This window comes from Kogia breviceps, chromosome 5, assembly GCF_026419965.1.
Source record: "Kogia breviceps isolate mKogBre1 chromosome 5, mKogBre1 haplotype 1, whole genome shotgun sequence".
Taxonomy (NCBI): Eukaryota; Metazoa; Chordata; class Mammalia; order Artiodactyla; family Physeteridae; genus Kogia; species Kogia breviceps.
The window spans coordinates 110,348,965-110,363,342 of NC_081314.1; the positions used below are offsets into that span (position 1 = coordinate 110,348,965).

The window sequence follows — 14,378 nt, forward strand, 5'->3', positions numbered from 1 at the left end:
TTGGTCTTTGGCTTGAGTTCCTGGCACAAAGGTCCTAAAACCCTTGGAATTTCCTGAGTGACAGAAACATCTTTTGACTCAGAGAGGGGTACACCTAGATAGTTTCAGGATGGGGCTGGTTGCCAGAAAGTCCAAATATTTGATTAGAAGGTGGGGAATTTCAGCCCCATCCCTCAGGGGAGGGGAGTGGGGCCAGAGGTTCCATTATAATAACTCTTGAACAAAGAGATTGGAAGAGCTTCTGGGTTTGTGAACATACTGATGTTCTGGGAAGGTAACATGTCCAGAGAGGGCAGAAAAGCTCTGAGCTGCACCCCTCACCACTGCCCCCCGCATAATAACTTGCTTCCGTTTAGCTGTTCCTGAGTTGCATCCTTATAATAAAATGGTAATACTAAGTCAAGCACTTTCCTGAGTTATGAGTTATTCTAGTGAATTACCAAACCTGAAGAGGGAGTTGTGACACCAGAATTTATAGCTGTTCATTCAGAAGTACTGGTGGTAATCTAGGACTGTGACTGGCCTCTTAAGTGAGGACAGTCTTGTGGACAGAGCCCTTAACCTGTGGTGTGGGGTATGTGCTAACTCCAGACAGTTAGTGTTAGGATTGAACTGAACTGCTGAAGACACCCAGTTGGTGTCAGAGAATCAGAGTAAAGAACAGATATAGCCATCTTTCCTGAAAAAGAAGTATGACATGAAATTCTAACAAAACATAATTAAAATAGTTTCACTTCACTTGCCTTAATTTTATGTAACTATGTGTACCATAACTGTCACTGTATATAAGAGAAGGAAAATAAAGAAAATTAACTACTGCATATTCCACAGCCTACTGTTAATAGACCTATTAATATTTAAACAGTTCTAGGCTATAAACCAAGAGCATCTAATGTTATACTAAAACTGTCATAACACTTTAAAACATATTAAGGTAAGTAGGAAAAGACAGTAAAATATTTTTTCATATGAGATGATAGGTATATCTTATAAAACAAATTACTCTTTAATTTTCTTTAAAAATTAAACTAAACCCTAAACCACTAAACTAAACCACTAAACCCCCAGTCGGTCTTCTAAATAATTCAGAAGGAATAACATGAGAAAGATTTGGAGACAATTTTAATGTTTTTAAGGTCAAGTTTATTTCCAGTCATATTTATTTCTTAGTAGGTCTGATTTATTCCTAAGATTACAGCTCTTTAAGAGCAAGGAACATATTTTATTTTATTTACCTATTCGTATTCCCATTTTACTTCATGTCAACAACTACACCAATATATTAGTTAACAGTAATCTAAGGTAGCACAAACATATATATCAAAATGTAAAAAGATTTGCCTTATAGTCATAATTTAACACATTTCTTTAAAAATGTATAATAAAATCTATTGGTTATCAAGAAAGATGGCTGATAATATAACAAATTATCATAGTAAAATCTGAACTACAATAGATACCTTTCTACAATGGAAAAATGTAATACTGAAATAATCAGATGTTTCTCTTATAATTTTTTGCTTTCCCCTTTTTTCATTCTGAGTTATGACCATGACAGAAATACGTGCAAGTACTGCTGACCTAGGAGAGATGGAGCGCTTGGCTCTGCCTATCCTGTGCTTCCCTGTCCATCCCGTCTTCTCCTCTAGTCAAGAGCACTCCCTGAACTCTCATACGCCAGCACTTCTTCTACCTCGTGGGGCGTTGTGAAGCGTTTCATAACAGGTGGCTATAGGGAACTTGCACACTGCGAAAATACATGGGAGTGCCCGTGGTGTGCTCTCCCTGTTACCATTTGGTGAGGTCCAAAGGGTCTGGGAACTCCCCCACCCACCACCCTCTCCTCACCCACACCCAGCACAACACTGAGAAAAAGCCACTCAGGCCCGCTCCACTCGGGCGCTAAAGCCTGTCTCAAGCCTTTCAGGCTCTTTTTACTGAACAAAAGAATGCATGTATACATTAGAGTGATAAGATCACTGATGTAAATTTTGGACTTAAGAAGATACAGACAGAAAAGCTCATTCTGTACTCTTTGGTTCTGAGCCAATAAGGCCTATCTGCTTACAGAAAAAAGAAAGAAAAAAGCCAAAAAATAAAAAATAAAATCCCAAAGGGCCTCCCATGTGGTCTAGCTCACTAGAATTCTCTACTGGGATTTGAGGCCAAGCCCCAAGTTGAATTATGGCAGTCCTTCTAGACCCTGCTCATTTACATGCTATTTGCACATCTGAGGATTAAAGCAAAAAGTAGTTACCAACTGCTAACACAGACATTCATTAATTTGTGAGTATATCCTCTAAAGTGCCTATCTTTTGAGAAAAGGGAGGGGGCCTGTCTCAAGCTTTCAGGATAGTTCAGGATTACTGCTCCATGAGCACTAAGTCACAACTCACCGACTGTACCACTCAGCTGGATTCAAGCTGGTCTCTTAGACAGCACCCGCATACCATGTACTGGGTTTTCCGCTTTACTATTAGGTCATGATGGACTTTTTAATCTAATATATTTTTTCTGCTTTTAAATGTATTTCTTCAGAGAAAAGTCATTTGATTTATACAACTTTATTGCCTACCAATTATCCTGAATCTAATGATCACATGGATTGAGAAAGGAGCACAAAATGCTCCCACATCCTGCTTTACCATCTCCATTTAATTGGGTTTTGGAGATCAAGATCCAAGAGAAAAGTGAGCTTCCTCTTCAGATTTCATGTGCAAGCTCTGCAAGCTAGTATCAATGGAAATAGTGGGTACTGTGGCACTGGAATAGGGGGATGATGGATATTAGATAAACCCTGATCATGGCTATGAACAGAAGAGCTGGGAGTGTGAGTCCAGCTAAAGCAGTTGTGGTGGAGCTCACCAATGAACAATAAAGGGGATGGGGGTCCTGGCCATTTGGGGCTATACCATTTTCTTAGGTTGATGAGGAGAAAAAAACTGCAAAAATGCTCCAAACTTAAAGGTTAAGGGGTGAGAAACAAATACTAAAGGCCAGTAACCAAAAAGTACAGGCTCTAAAAACCAAATTTACTCAGAGGCAGAAGGACAATGACAATGAGAGAGTGGGTGAGGAGAAATCAGAATTTGATATGCAAACCAAACTTGTTTCTCAGGCTTTGGACCTGATATATGAGAAAAGGTATCAGCGTAATTAACCAGTTTTAAACACACGAAAAAGAAAAAATAAAAACAAAAATAAACTATAGGAAACAGAAAGGACAGTAGAGAATCATGCCAACAGCTTTACTCTATACATACATCCACTTAAGAACCAGGTTGAAGTTGAAAAACTCAGCAGGACTCACTTGGGAGGAAGAGGTGGAACACTAAGAAGAGAATAGGAGTCTAGCCCTAAGGTAGGATAAAAGGAAGCAATAAGGAATGTTTTCTCCCCCACCAGTAAAGTCTCAAAAGTCACTCAAGCCCTGAGGAGTTCATTGAAATGAATTTGTTCATTATTATTAAAATATCAGTGTTTTCAAGAGCTGAAGGAAGGTTTTGAGATGTCAGCTGTTGGCAGATCTTTGGGTCTCATGTGGTTCTCAAAGACACAGCCTTTGGCATCATCATCAATAACAGCTTCAGAAAACTGTCAAAGGGCAGTTTTCAGCTTAGATAAGTAAGGGAATGAGGGAATGATCCTTTGAAAGAACAGTCTCACAGAATGGTTGGACTTGAAGGTAGAAAATGGTACCATGAAAAGAAATACCAGTCTTTTCTATTATGCTTGGGATGGAGAAATACAGAGGAAAGATATTTTCCCACAGAAATATCTGTTCCTAGGCTTCTGAACGGGCCTCCTGCCTTGCTGTTCTCTATGCCTAGGAGGCTCGTGTACCAGATCATCACATGACTATTTCTTCTCAACATTCTGTTTTTCCCTCAAATGCCACATAAGTAGGGAAATCTTTTTTCATCACCCAGGTAACGACTCTCCCACACACACAAACAATAACAACAAAAACAGTAATAATGGATTGGGGGGGGCAATAGAGGAAATTTTGAATTTCATTCCATATTAAATAATGTTATTTGTATACTACTAAATTTTTTGAGAGTCATAATGGCACTGTGGTTATACAGGTGAACATCCTATTCTGGGGAAATATTTGGTGGACTATTCAGAGATAGTTTCATTATGTCTATAACTTACCCTAAATAGTTCAACAAGAACCCACATGTGTGTATGTAAGTACACATAAAGACATACACACATAGAGGAGGAAGAGAGAGAGCAAATGTGGCATAGTGTTAATAATTGGTGCATTTAGGCAATGCGAAAATGGGTGTTCATTGAATACTGTCACTTCAACTTTTCTGTAGATTTGAAATTGTTCAAAATAAAGAGAATAGTCTACATTCCTAAAAATAAACAAATAAATAAATAAAGTATGGAGAATTTTTGCTCAGAAAAATGCTCAGAAGAGAGAATGGTGCTCCTGAATTCCTTATTCAATTATTTTTGTTTGGTGTGCCAAGAATTTAGGGACTAAACAGAAAGTAGTTTGTTTTTAAATATTCAGAATAATAATTATTCTGGGAACACACAACACGCTAGGAAAGATCTGGGTACTTACTGTATGTAGCATCATAAGAATTTTGTATTTTACCTGGAAGAAAGCAGAATGTTTCGGAAGGGGATCTAATTTATATAGATGGTAAATTTTATTCCTTCTTGAGCTATAAAAAATGTGGCAACACAACTGACTCTTAAAACATTTATCCAAGTTAGTCAAAACTTCACAGGTTCTGAACTCTGGAAAACTAGCATACATGGATACCACTCCAACGAGGCAAAATCCAAGAAGCTTTGTTCCTCTACTGTCAGTAACATTCCTCAAATTATCTCTAAACTTGTACTAAGGTTCGAGGTGCGTGGCAATAATATGGATGTAGACTATAATAAGCTCTGGATACTGGGAACACAACTTTTGGTTAGTAAATGCTACTATTTTGGAATTTACTCTCTAAATTCTATACTGCTGTGGTTATTTTCATTTATGCTGAAGACTCTCTGCAACCTTGCAAATGTGGAATGAAGGAAAAACTTAGAAAAAGCATAATCCAACTTTGGAAGTGTGTGAGGATCTACTTTGGTTCTGGTGAATGCAAATCGGGAAGGAGATGGGGGGAACACAAGGAGTGAGGCATTTAACATAATGTGAGGTGGCATCAAAGAAGAATTTCTAGAAAAAGAAAAAACCTGAGACAGTTCAAGTAAGCTAGAGGAAGAAAAAAAAAGAATTCTATGCATAAAGTCATCATAATTTAAAATATGTCAGAGTGAGAAAGAGTATGGTAATATACAGATGAATATGAGAAGTGTTCTTGGAGAGTAAAATGACATGGCTAGAAAGGAAGACAAGGACCAGATCAAGCAGGGCCATACATACCTTCTTAAAGAGCACTCACTTGATCCTTTTAGTGCTAGAGACTCAATAAATGGATTTATACTGAGGAGTAGCATAGTAAGATTTGGATTTCATATATATCAATCACACAGGCAACTTTGTATTGAGTTGGCCAAAAAGTGCCTTTGGTTTTTAAGTAAAAATAAAAGACACGTTTTTCATTTTCATCGAGAACTTTATTGAACAACGTATTCACCATTTTGTTCCACTACCATCTGCCATTTTTTGGCAACTTCATAATTCCATCTTCCCAAAACTTTGTATTTTTTTGAGAAAATAACTGTTCCAGGTGCCTTTTACAGTCATCTAGGGAATTGAAATTTTTTCCAGTAACAGAATTTTGTAAAGACCGAAATAAATGGAAATACGAAGGTGAAATGTCTGGTGAATATGGCAGATGAATCAGAACTTCCCAGCCAGGCTGTAACAGTTTTTGCCTGGTCATCAAAGTAACATGCAGTCTAGTGTTATATTGATAGAAGATTATGCATTTTCTGTTGACTAATTCTGGACGCTTTTCGTCAAGTGCTGCTTTCAGCTAAGTCTAATTGGGAGCAGTACTTGTGGGAATTAATCGTTTGGTTTTCTGGAAAGAGCTCATAACAGAGGACTCCCTTCCAATCCCACCATATACACATCACCTTCTTTGGATGAAGACTGACCTTTGGTGTGGTTGGTGGTGGTTCATTTCGCTTGCCCCATGATCTCTTCCATTCCAGTAGACAATCACATGCAGAAATACGGTCAAGAAGCTTTTTTTCACTAAACTTATGTGGAACCCAAATATCAAAGTGATTCACATAACCAAGATAGGGCAATGGATTTTCAATGCTTGATTTGGATATTTTGAGTATATTGGCTATCTCCCGTGTGGTATAACATTGATTGTTCTCAATTAATGTCTCGATTTGATCCCTATCAACTTCAACTGGTCTACCGGACTGTGGAGCAACGTCCAGCAAGAAATCTCCAGCAGGAAACTTCGCAAACAACTTTTGACACGTTCGATCAGTCACAGAATCTTCTCTATATGCTGCACAAATCATTTTTTGCATTTCAGTTGCATTTTTACCTTTCTTGAAATAATAAAACATAATATGCCGAAAATGTTGTTTCTTCTTCCATCTTCAATATTTAAATGGCTACACAAAAATTCACCAATTTTGATAAGTCTTTTTTTTAAATGCACGCTGATATGACAGCCATTACATACAATATAACAAAATTGTTTTGAATGCAGTTAAAGACAACTAAGTGCTTCTAGAGCCATCTTACAGAAAAAAACAAACAAACCTTTTGGCCAACCCAATAGATGAATGATTTAAAGCCTATGAAGTTACAGGAAAAAAACACAGAAAAGTGATGTAGTAAGGTGTAAGATAAATGGGATCTGAATAAGAGCAAGGAAGATCATATGTGCCAAACATTTAAGAGGCAAAAGGAACAGGACTTGGTAATTAACTGAAGGTAGAGGGCAAAATCAAGAACTGCCAAACACTAGAAGAGGAGAACCCAGTAAAGGAACTGACTTGAAGGAGATGGTGATGAATTCTGTTTGGGATCTGTTTTAATTTGAGGTATTTGGGACATCAAGGCAGAGATACTTAGCAAACTATTGGATATATTGGTCTGAAACTCAGAAAAATATATCTAGAGATACACAATTGGGATCCATCAGCACTTGGGTTATATCTAAAATAATAAGAGTTTAGATAAGATCATGTAGGGAGAGAATGTACAATTAGAATAGTGGTAGTTCAAGATGGAACCAAGAAAAATGCTAACATTTAAAGGGCAGGTTCATATAAGAAAGGAAGAAAGGAGGAGAGAAAAGGAAGAAAGGAGGAAAGGAGGGAGGAAAGAAGGAAGGAAGGAAGAAAGGAAAAAAGAAAGAAAAACATAAAAGGAAAAAGAAAAAGAGTAGTCAGAAAAATTTGCTGAAAATTAAGACAGTGTTATGTCACGTGAGCTGAAAGAAAATTTCAAGGAAGAGAGTATTGTCAAAATCAAATGCAAAACATAAGCCCAAGAGACGATCACTAAAAAATGACCACTGGATTTGGTGATCTAGAAGTCATTGATGATCTTAGCAAGATCTCATTCATTACATGAGATGTAAAACAAACTGCTGTACCATGGGGGGCATCAGAGAAGTAAAGAAGTGAAGATAGGAGACATCACCACTCCTTCGAGAGGTTTCGATGAAGAGCAAAAAGAGACTGGAAAATATTTCCTAAGAAAATGCTGGGTTAAGGGAGAGTCAGGAAAAGGAGGGTTGTTTCCAGTTCTACCACCATTAGAAATTAAAGTTCTAATACTAATTCTGAGAGAAAAGAGTCTGGCTCACAGACAAAAGGTAGGTGTACATGGTACCTACCAAAAGCTGAGAATTCCATGTAGTTAGCAAGAACAGCAAAATTAAACTGTGCCACAGGCTCTCCAATAAGAAGAAATAAAAATGATAATACCCAAAGAGATGAGGTCCTGGCTCTGCTGTAGGCCCGTACCCAAGACTGGCCCATACTCAAGTTAATTTAGTAGCTGTGTGATCTTGGGCAAGTTACTTAGTCCTTTGCCTCTCAGTTTCCTCATCTATAAAGTGGGGATAATAATAGTACTTATAGGTTTTGTAAGAATTAAATAAGATACTGATACAAAATGCTAACAGTGCTGGCTTAGAGTAATACCTCAAATTTGTCTTTGTTGAGGATAACAGACAAAAAGTATATAGTGCCTAAAGAACTTCACTTTTTAAGAGGCATATTTAGTTGTGCATTCATGACAAGTCCTCATGGCATCCTGATTCACAGGTTCATAATTAGCTTCAATAAATAGGTCACCATTAGTCCACTTAGGAAAAAAACAAAAGAAAAACAAAAAAACACTGTAGATAAACACCTTGCCATATATATGCCTTATATATATGTGTATATCTTATAAATCAGTAAAAGTACTCAACTGTAATTTCAAATTCAAAAGAATCTCTTCTTTAGCATTGAGGTACAATTCTCATTAATTTTTATAACAAAGTATACACTGCAGAGACTTGTTCATCTTTATGTCAAAAATGAATTAAACATAACTGAATAGTAATAAGTGCTCTAATGTTGTCTCCCTTCTTAATTTACATGTGCAGTATTCTTTAATGATATAGTATGCAACTCTTCTAGCCAATCCAAAGAGACAAAAAGATTCAATTATTCTCCAGCTCTATAAGCAGTTACATATTTTCCTTTTATATCAGAATTTCATTACGGCTGAAATAGACAAAAAGACAGCATACAGTAAAAGATCTTGTGATCAATAATCAACGAGTCTAAGGATCTGGGAGAAATGCATAAGAATACATTTAATTTCATAATATATAGCCTCATTATTGCTAAGAAGAATGCTGTCACCTTTTAAATAAAACACCTTATTTTTGCAAAAAACAAAGAATAAAAACATCAGTAAATTTCTAGATCAAAATAATGAAAGTACAGATCGACAGTTAAGATGTCATTAAGTGTCTGAATTGACATGATAATTTAAGAAAACATCAAGTATGCAGTTTGGTAGTTATAGTAAATGTACATAGTGGCCAAATTTATATTCAGAAATTTCATACACAGATCTTTAAGACAGTAGTATAGTTCCTTCCAAAAGTCCTTAGGATCTTTTTCTCGCAAATAAGTCTATCTAGCAAAAACATTATTTCTTGGATGAATTAACCCAACTTCAAATAAATATACAGTTAAAACACCCTCACTGCACATCCTCATTGACTTTTTTTTTTCTGCTCTATACTTCAAGTACAATAGTCACTAGATTGCCAAAAGCACCAGGAAGCACAGCACTGAAAATATAGAACTGGTATTCATGTCTTTGTAAAGATTTGACAGATATCAAGCAATTAAAGCTAGGGTGTTTGGCTTTTAATGTTAATTTTAAAAATTTAATTTGTAACATTACAGTAAGAAAGATGCAACCCTTTTCCTCTGTTTAGTAAATTCTCACTCTATAAAACTGAAACAAAAAAAATGAACCTTTTTTTTCCCCTGGAGTACTATACAATGACTGAAAATCATATTACTGGTACTGAAACACTAAAAAACTAAAGTGCCATGTTAAAGATTAAATAGGATTCTCAGGTAAAACACACATAAAACTCATTTCATATAATTGTATTACTTACTATCCCAACTTGGTAGTTATTTCAGGTATTGTAAGTGGTATTTCTCAGTTAATAAAAGGTCAAGTTCACCCACTCAGAATAAGCAAAAATATTATTATGCTCTGTGATAAATTAGGGGTAAAATGACTTTATGTGTTGAAGTAAAGGGTAGGGTGGCAGGGTAAAGATGATGTTTTTGTCATTGTCCACAAAATAATTGTGCTGGCATTGGAAAAGTCACTACAAAGGAATGAAGGAGTTACCCTAGGTCTAGACTGAGCACCCTGTTTGTACCAATCACTGTCTAGCTACCACTGCTCCTTTTGTGGCAGAGTTAGACCCTTACAAAGAAGTGATTCTTCGACTGAACCAGCAACAACCTAGATTCAACATGTAATGTGAAACACGATTTTTAAATAGCTTGAATGAATTTGATTCCTAGTGGAGTCAATGAAAGTATCAAGACTAATTAAACAGTTATATAAACACATACTACAGTCATTCCTTATAAATACCGATTTGTATATTCCTGTACATTCACTTTTTTCCCCTTAACATGACATTGAGCTAAATGTCTGAAGCAGTGCAAGTATCTTAAAATGTAAACTTCTATGCACATAATGCATACCATATCTCTTTAGATAGCAAAAGATAATCATAAGGGAGAAAAATCTACTATGAAAACTAAATCCAGGCACTTCCCCTGGATTTCTTTAATTTTTCTACCGGTGTCAGTCAAGAAACATTTTTTTCACGTCTCTATTGATGGGGTGTTCCTAGGGCAAGACCGGCCCGTACCCAAGTTCATTTTGTAACAGTAGCCTATTACCCCCTCCCCCACCTCAACACAGGTTTCCGGTTTGGATGCCCAGAAGTAGTACGGCTCCAAACTGAAAGAGCAGTAAACCAAGCAGGGGAAACCAATAAGAAATTTATCAAATCACCAAGTCTAATGACACTCAAAGTCCAGCCGCATCCTGCCTCCTTGGATGCTCAGGATCCCGCTAAAGGAGAAACCTGGGGGCGGGGCTGTTAAGGACTATTATCTGAGAGAGGAAGCCAGACTGCCCAGGTGAGGTTGAGGTGGGGCGAGTCAGAAGAGATAGGGAAGCAGAAAAGTGACGCACGAGGTAGGTCAAGGGGTCACCTGTGGGGCCACTTGATCCAGCCCCGCCCCCGGGAACAGCAACAAGAATCGCGGCCGGAAGCCCCCAAAATACGCCGGGGAAAGACAGAGCTGGGCCCTTTCGGCCCGGCCTGGAACTTACCATCCACGGTTTTCTTCTTGAAGAGGGACGCCATGGTCAGGGAGGGACCGCGCCCGGGCAGCCCGGCTCGGCCCGGTCCGGCCCGCGACTGGGAAAGGACCGGAGGGAAAGGACAGGCCTTTGGAGGGCTCGGGATGGCGGAGCGGATGGGCAAGAGAAGAGGGCGGGGTCTCCAGGCAGGACCCGCGGAGGTCGGGTATCTACGAACCCTGCCGCGGCGGAGTTACCCTCAGCTCAGGTGACCGCGAACTAAGACACTTTTTGGAGAAGTCACTTCCAGGCAGCGCCTGCGCGATATGCGCGCGCGCATGCGTACTGCGGCGCCTGAAGCTGCAGCCGCTGCCCTCACTTCAGCTGCTGCCCGCTCTCCCGCTTGCAGAGTCCCGGTGTGGCGAATCATGCGAGGTTTGAGGTGGCAGCAGTGCGTGGGAGACTGCGGGCGGTGTCAGGTGGCTTCTAGGTACGGGTTCCGTGCTGAATGCTGACAGAGATGAGCCTAATTTAGCGCTCTTCTTGCCCCGGAGAAGCTGGGAGTAGGGGGATCCCCAGAATCCTAGGACAAGCGTGGGTCGTCCTGGAACCAGTTGACTTACGACCATCCCCTTGCTGTCTGTATCAAGGCATTCATAAGTGCAGGGGCTGTTGTTAATGCTGGGGTCCGAGCCCCGGTGCTATTTGTCTCGGGAGTTCACGCCCTTTTGGGCCCTGACTCGCTCAGCTGTCTCTCTAACACCACCCACGCAGCACCCTGGCAGACCCGAGGCGCTCACTGCGGCCCTGAGCCCGAGGCAATGACCACCAGGTGTGGGTCTCCGGGGATCTGGTTTCTAGGCTTGGGAGTGGGGTGGGGGGAGGAAGGGAATATGGGGAGCAGCTTCCTTAAGGCAACGTTTTTTATTTAATGTTCTTGGCTGGAAACATGAAAAAAATCCATACACATTTGTTGTATACCGGTTTAAATGTCTCCAACTCTATTTCTTTAATATCTCTTCTTGTAATTGCTCAAGAAAAATGTATGGCTACACTGTGAACCTGTTAGAATGCTACATACCTGTACATTGGTATTCACTGTGGAAAAAAACTCCATATTATGTAAAAGGAAAAGCATAATGAATTATTTCAAGAATCCTGTGTATAAGCGTAAATATGGGAAATACTGTCTTTGGATCAGGACCTTGAGTTCATCGTTCATTTTGTGAGTGTGTGTGTGTCTCTCTTTCTGTGTTTATACATCTCTGTTTAATATATTATTTTGCTATTTGGAATCTTAATTTTTCTTTGAACTTTTTTCTCCCAATCTATTAGTGCTTTAAGCAGCACTGCCTTCCACAGGATGAAAATCATAGTACCTTTTTTACAAGAATGTGATGTATGATAGGAAGACGCCTCAATAATAGTATCAGTATGATCAGTCACCTCTGGCTTTAAGAATCATGTCTCAAGGATTTTTAAGTGTTTGGGGTAGTCAGACTTTCCTTCCCCATTTTTCCCCCTTTTGAGACATCAAAGTCCTCAGGGCCACTGATCATCCCGCTGTTGCTGCTAAAATTTAGCTATAAAATGTAGCTAAGAGTCTGCTCATGAAAACGTTCTCAGAATATCATAGTAGTATGCAAGGTATAATTATCTTACTCCTTCTCAAGTTATTTGAGATATTGTGGGAAGGTGAAGAAGTAAGGAAACAGAAAAAATAAATAAATAAAAACCAAACCATAAACAGGAAACAGCCTCTGCCCCCAAGTCCTGGCCTTTCTTGGGATAAGCTCTACAGCAGAAAGGCCGTTTGCCCCGGCTGCCTGTTGTAATGAATAGCATGGAGCTGTGCTTGAGTGCCTGAGAGGCAATAAGCTGTTATGTGTCTAGTGATCGTATTCCTCTCTGCTGCAGTCACCCTTGTTTTATTACTCCCACACAATCCCCCCCACTGACCCAATTGTAACAGTTGGGAAAATGCCAAAGTACTTAGCAACCATATGGAAGACCCTCCAAAAGTGCACAGCAGGAGCTAAAGACAGGGCTTCCTCATTGCAATAAAGACAAAATCGAAATATGCAGTATTTAAGCTCAGCATTCAAATAGTTTAATTCTCCCCTGGTTTGAAGCAGGCTGATATGCAGCTGATGAGCAAACTGGCATCCATTCTGATTAGTTGCTGGCCAAAATACTGGTTTACATTTTGTAGATCACTGCTTACTGAAGGGCATGTACACTTAAATATAACTGAGACTTAGGATACCAAGGTGCCATAAATTAGGATACAATGGTATTTTTCATTTGTTCAAAACCACCATCATCGCATACAAACTCACTGAATCAACAAGACATATATATAAACATAGTGGATAGAGAAGATGTTTTCATGTTATTCTTTTTAAACCTCATTAAGAAATAATGAACTAATATCCTATGGTCATTATGACCCAATAATATTCTTCCAAACTGCTCAGGCAGTGAAAAATATATTTGTTATATACCTAATGACACGTACCATGTTTTGTTTGAAGAAACAAATACAGTCCCTCCATCATTTTCTCTTACCCACCTTCCTACCAGGTTTTTCATCTTTTATCATTTACTTGTTACTCTCTGACACAAATTCCGATATGTGGGATTTTTTTCCCATGCGAAGCCATTCTCCAACACCAGCTAGGTGTCCTATGACTCAACTCAATTCCGACACCGTCTACTCAGAGATATAGCATCAGATCCACAGTCCCAGAAGATCATCCTCACTTCAGGTGCCAGTCGCAAGTCCAGGTTGTTACCTGTGCTTCTGACCAACCATCCATAAATCACAGGTTCCTATGACCCCCCTCCGTGGGTTTAATTAATTTGTTAGATTATCTCACAGAACTCAGGAAACCAGTTTACTCACTAGACTACCAGTTTATTACAAAGGATATTAAAGGAATCCACAGCCAGATGAAGAGATACATAGGGCCAGGTCCTGAATGCAGGTTCTTTTGTCTCCATGGAGTTTGGGACCCAGGCACAGTGGCATGTGGATGTGTTCTGGTTCACCAACCTGGAAGCTCCCTAAACCCAGACCTTTTGGGTTTTTATGGATCCTTTCTTACATAGGCATGGTTGATTAAATCATTGACCCATGGTGACTGAACTCAATCTCTAGCCCCTTTCCCCTCTCCAGAGGTTGGAGGAAGGAGACTGGAAGTTCCAACCCTTTATTCACATGGTTGTTTACCTTCATGACCAGCCCCCATCCTTAGAGGCTTTCCAAAATCACCTTATTAACATAAACTCAGGTGTGTTTGAAAGGTGTTTGTTATGAATGTCAACATACATTTATTGCTCATCACTATGAATTCCCAAGAGTTTTAGAAGCTTTGTGCGAGAAATAAGGAGGAAGACCAAATATATATTTCTTTTTTATAAATCATAATAGCACACTTGTCCATCACAGAGGAACAGGCTTTAGCTCAGTATAAGAAAAAGAGCTTTTAAAACCAGAGCTTCTCTAAAATAGGATGGGTGCCATGTGAGATAGTGAGTTCCTTGTCACAGAAGTGTTAAAGCAGGAGAA

General features: G+C 39.0%; 1 protein-coding gene across 1 annotated transcript in view; it reads right to left on the reverse strand.

Annotated features, from left to right (window-relative positions):
- The window catches only part of CHMP2B (charged multivesicular body protein 2B), a 29,863-nt gene extending 18,353 nt beyond the window's left edge, over positions 1 to 11,510 (reverse strand). The window contains exon 1 of the mRNA XM_059064773.2: positions 10,838 to 11,510. Coding sequence (XP_058920756.1) covers positions 10,838 to 10,871 — 34 coding nt within the window. The 5' untranslated portion in view covers positions 10,872 to 11,510. The remainder of the gene's footprint in view (positions 1 to 10,837) is intronic.
- Positions 11,511 to 14,378: the final 2,868 nt, after the last annotated feature.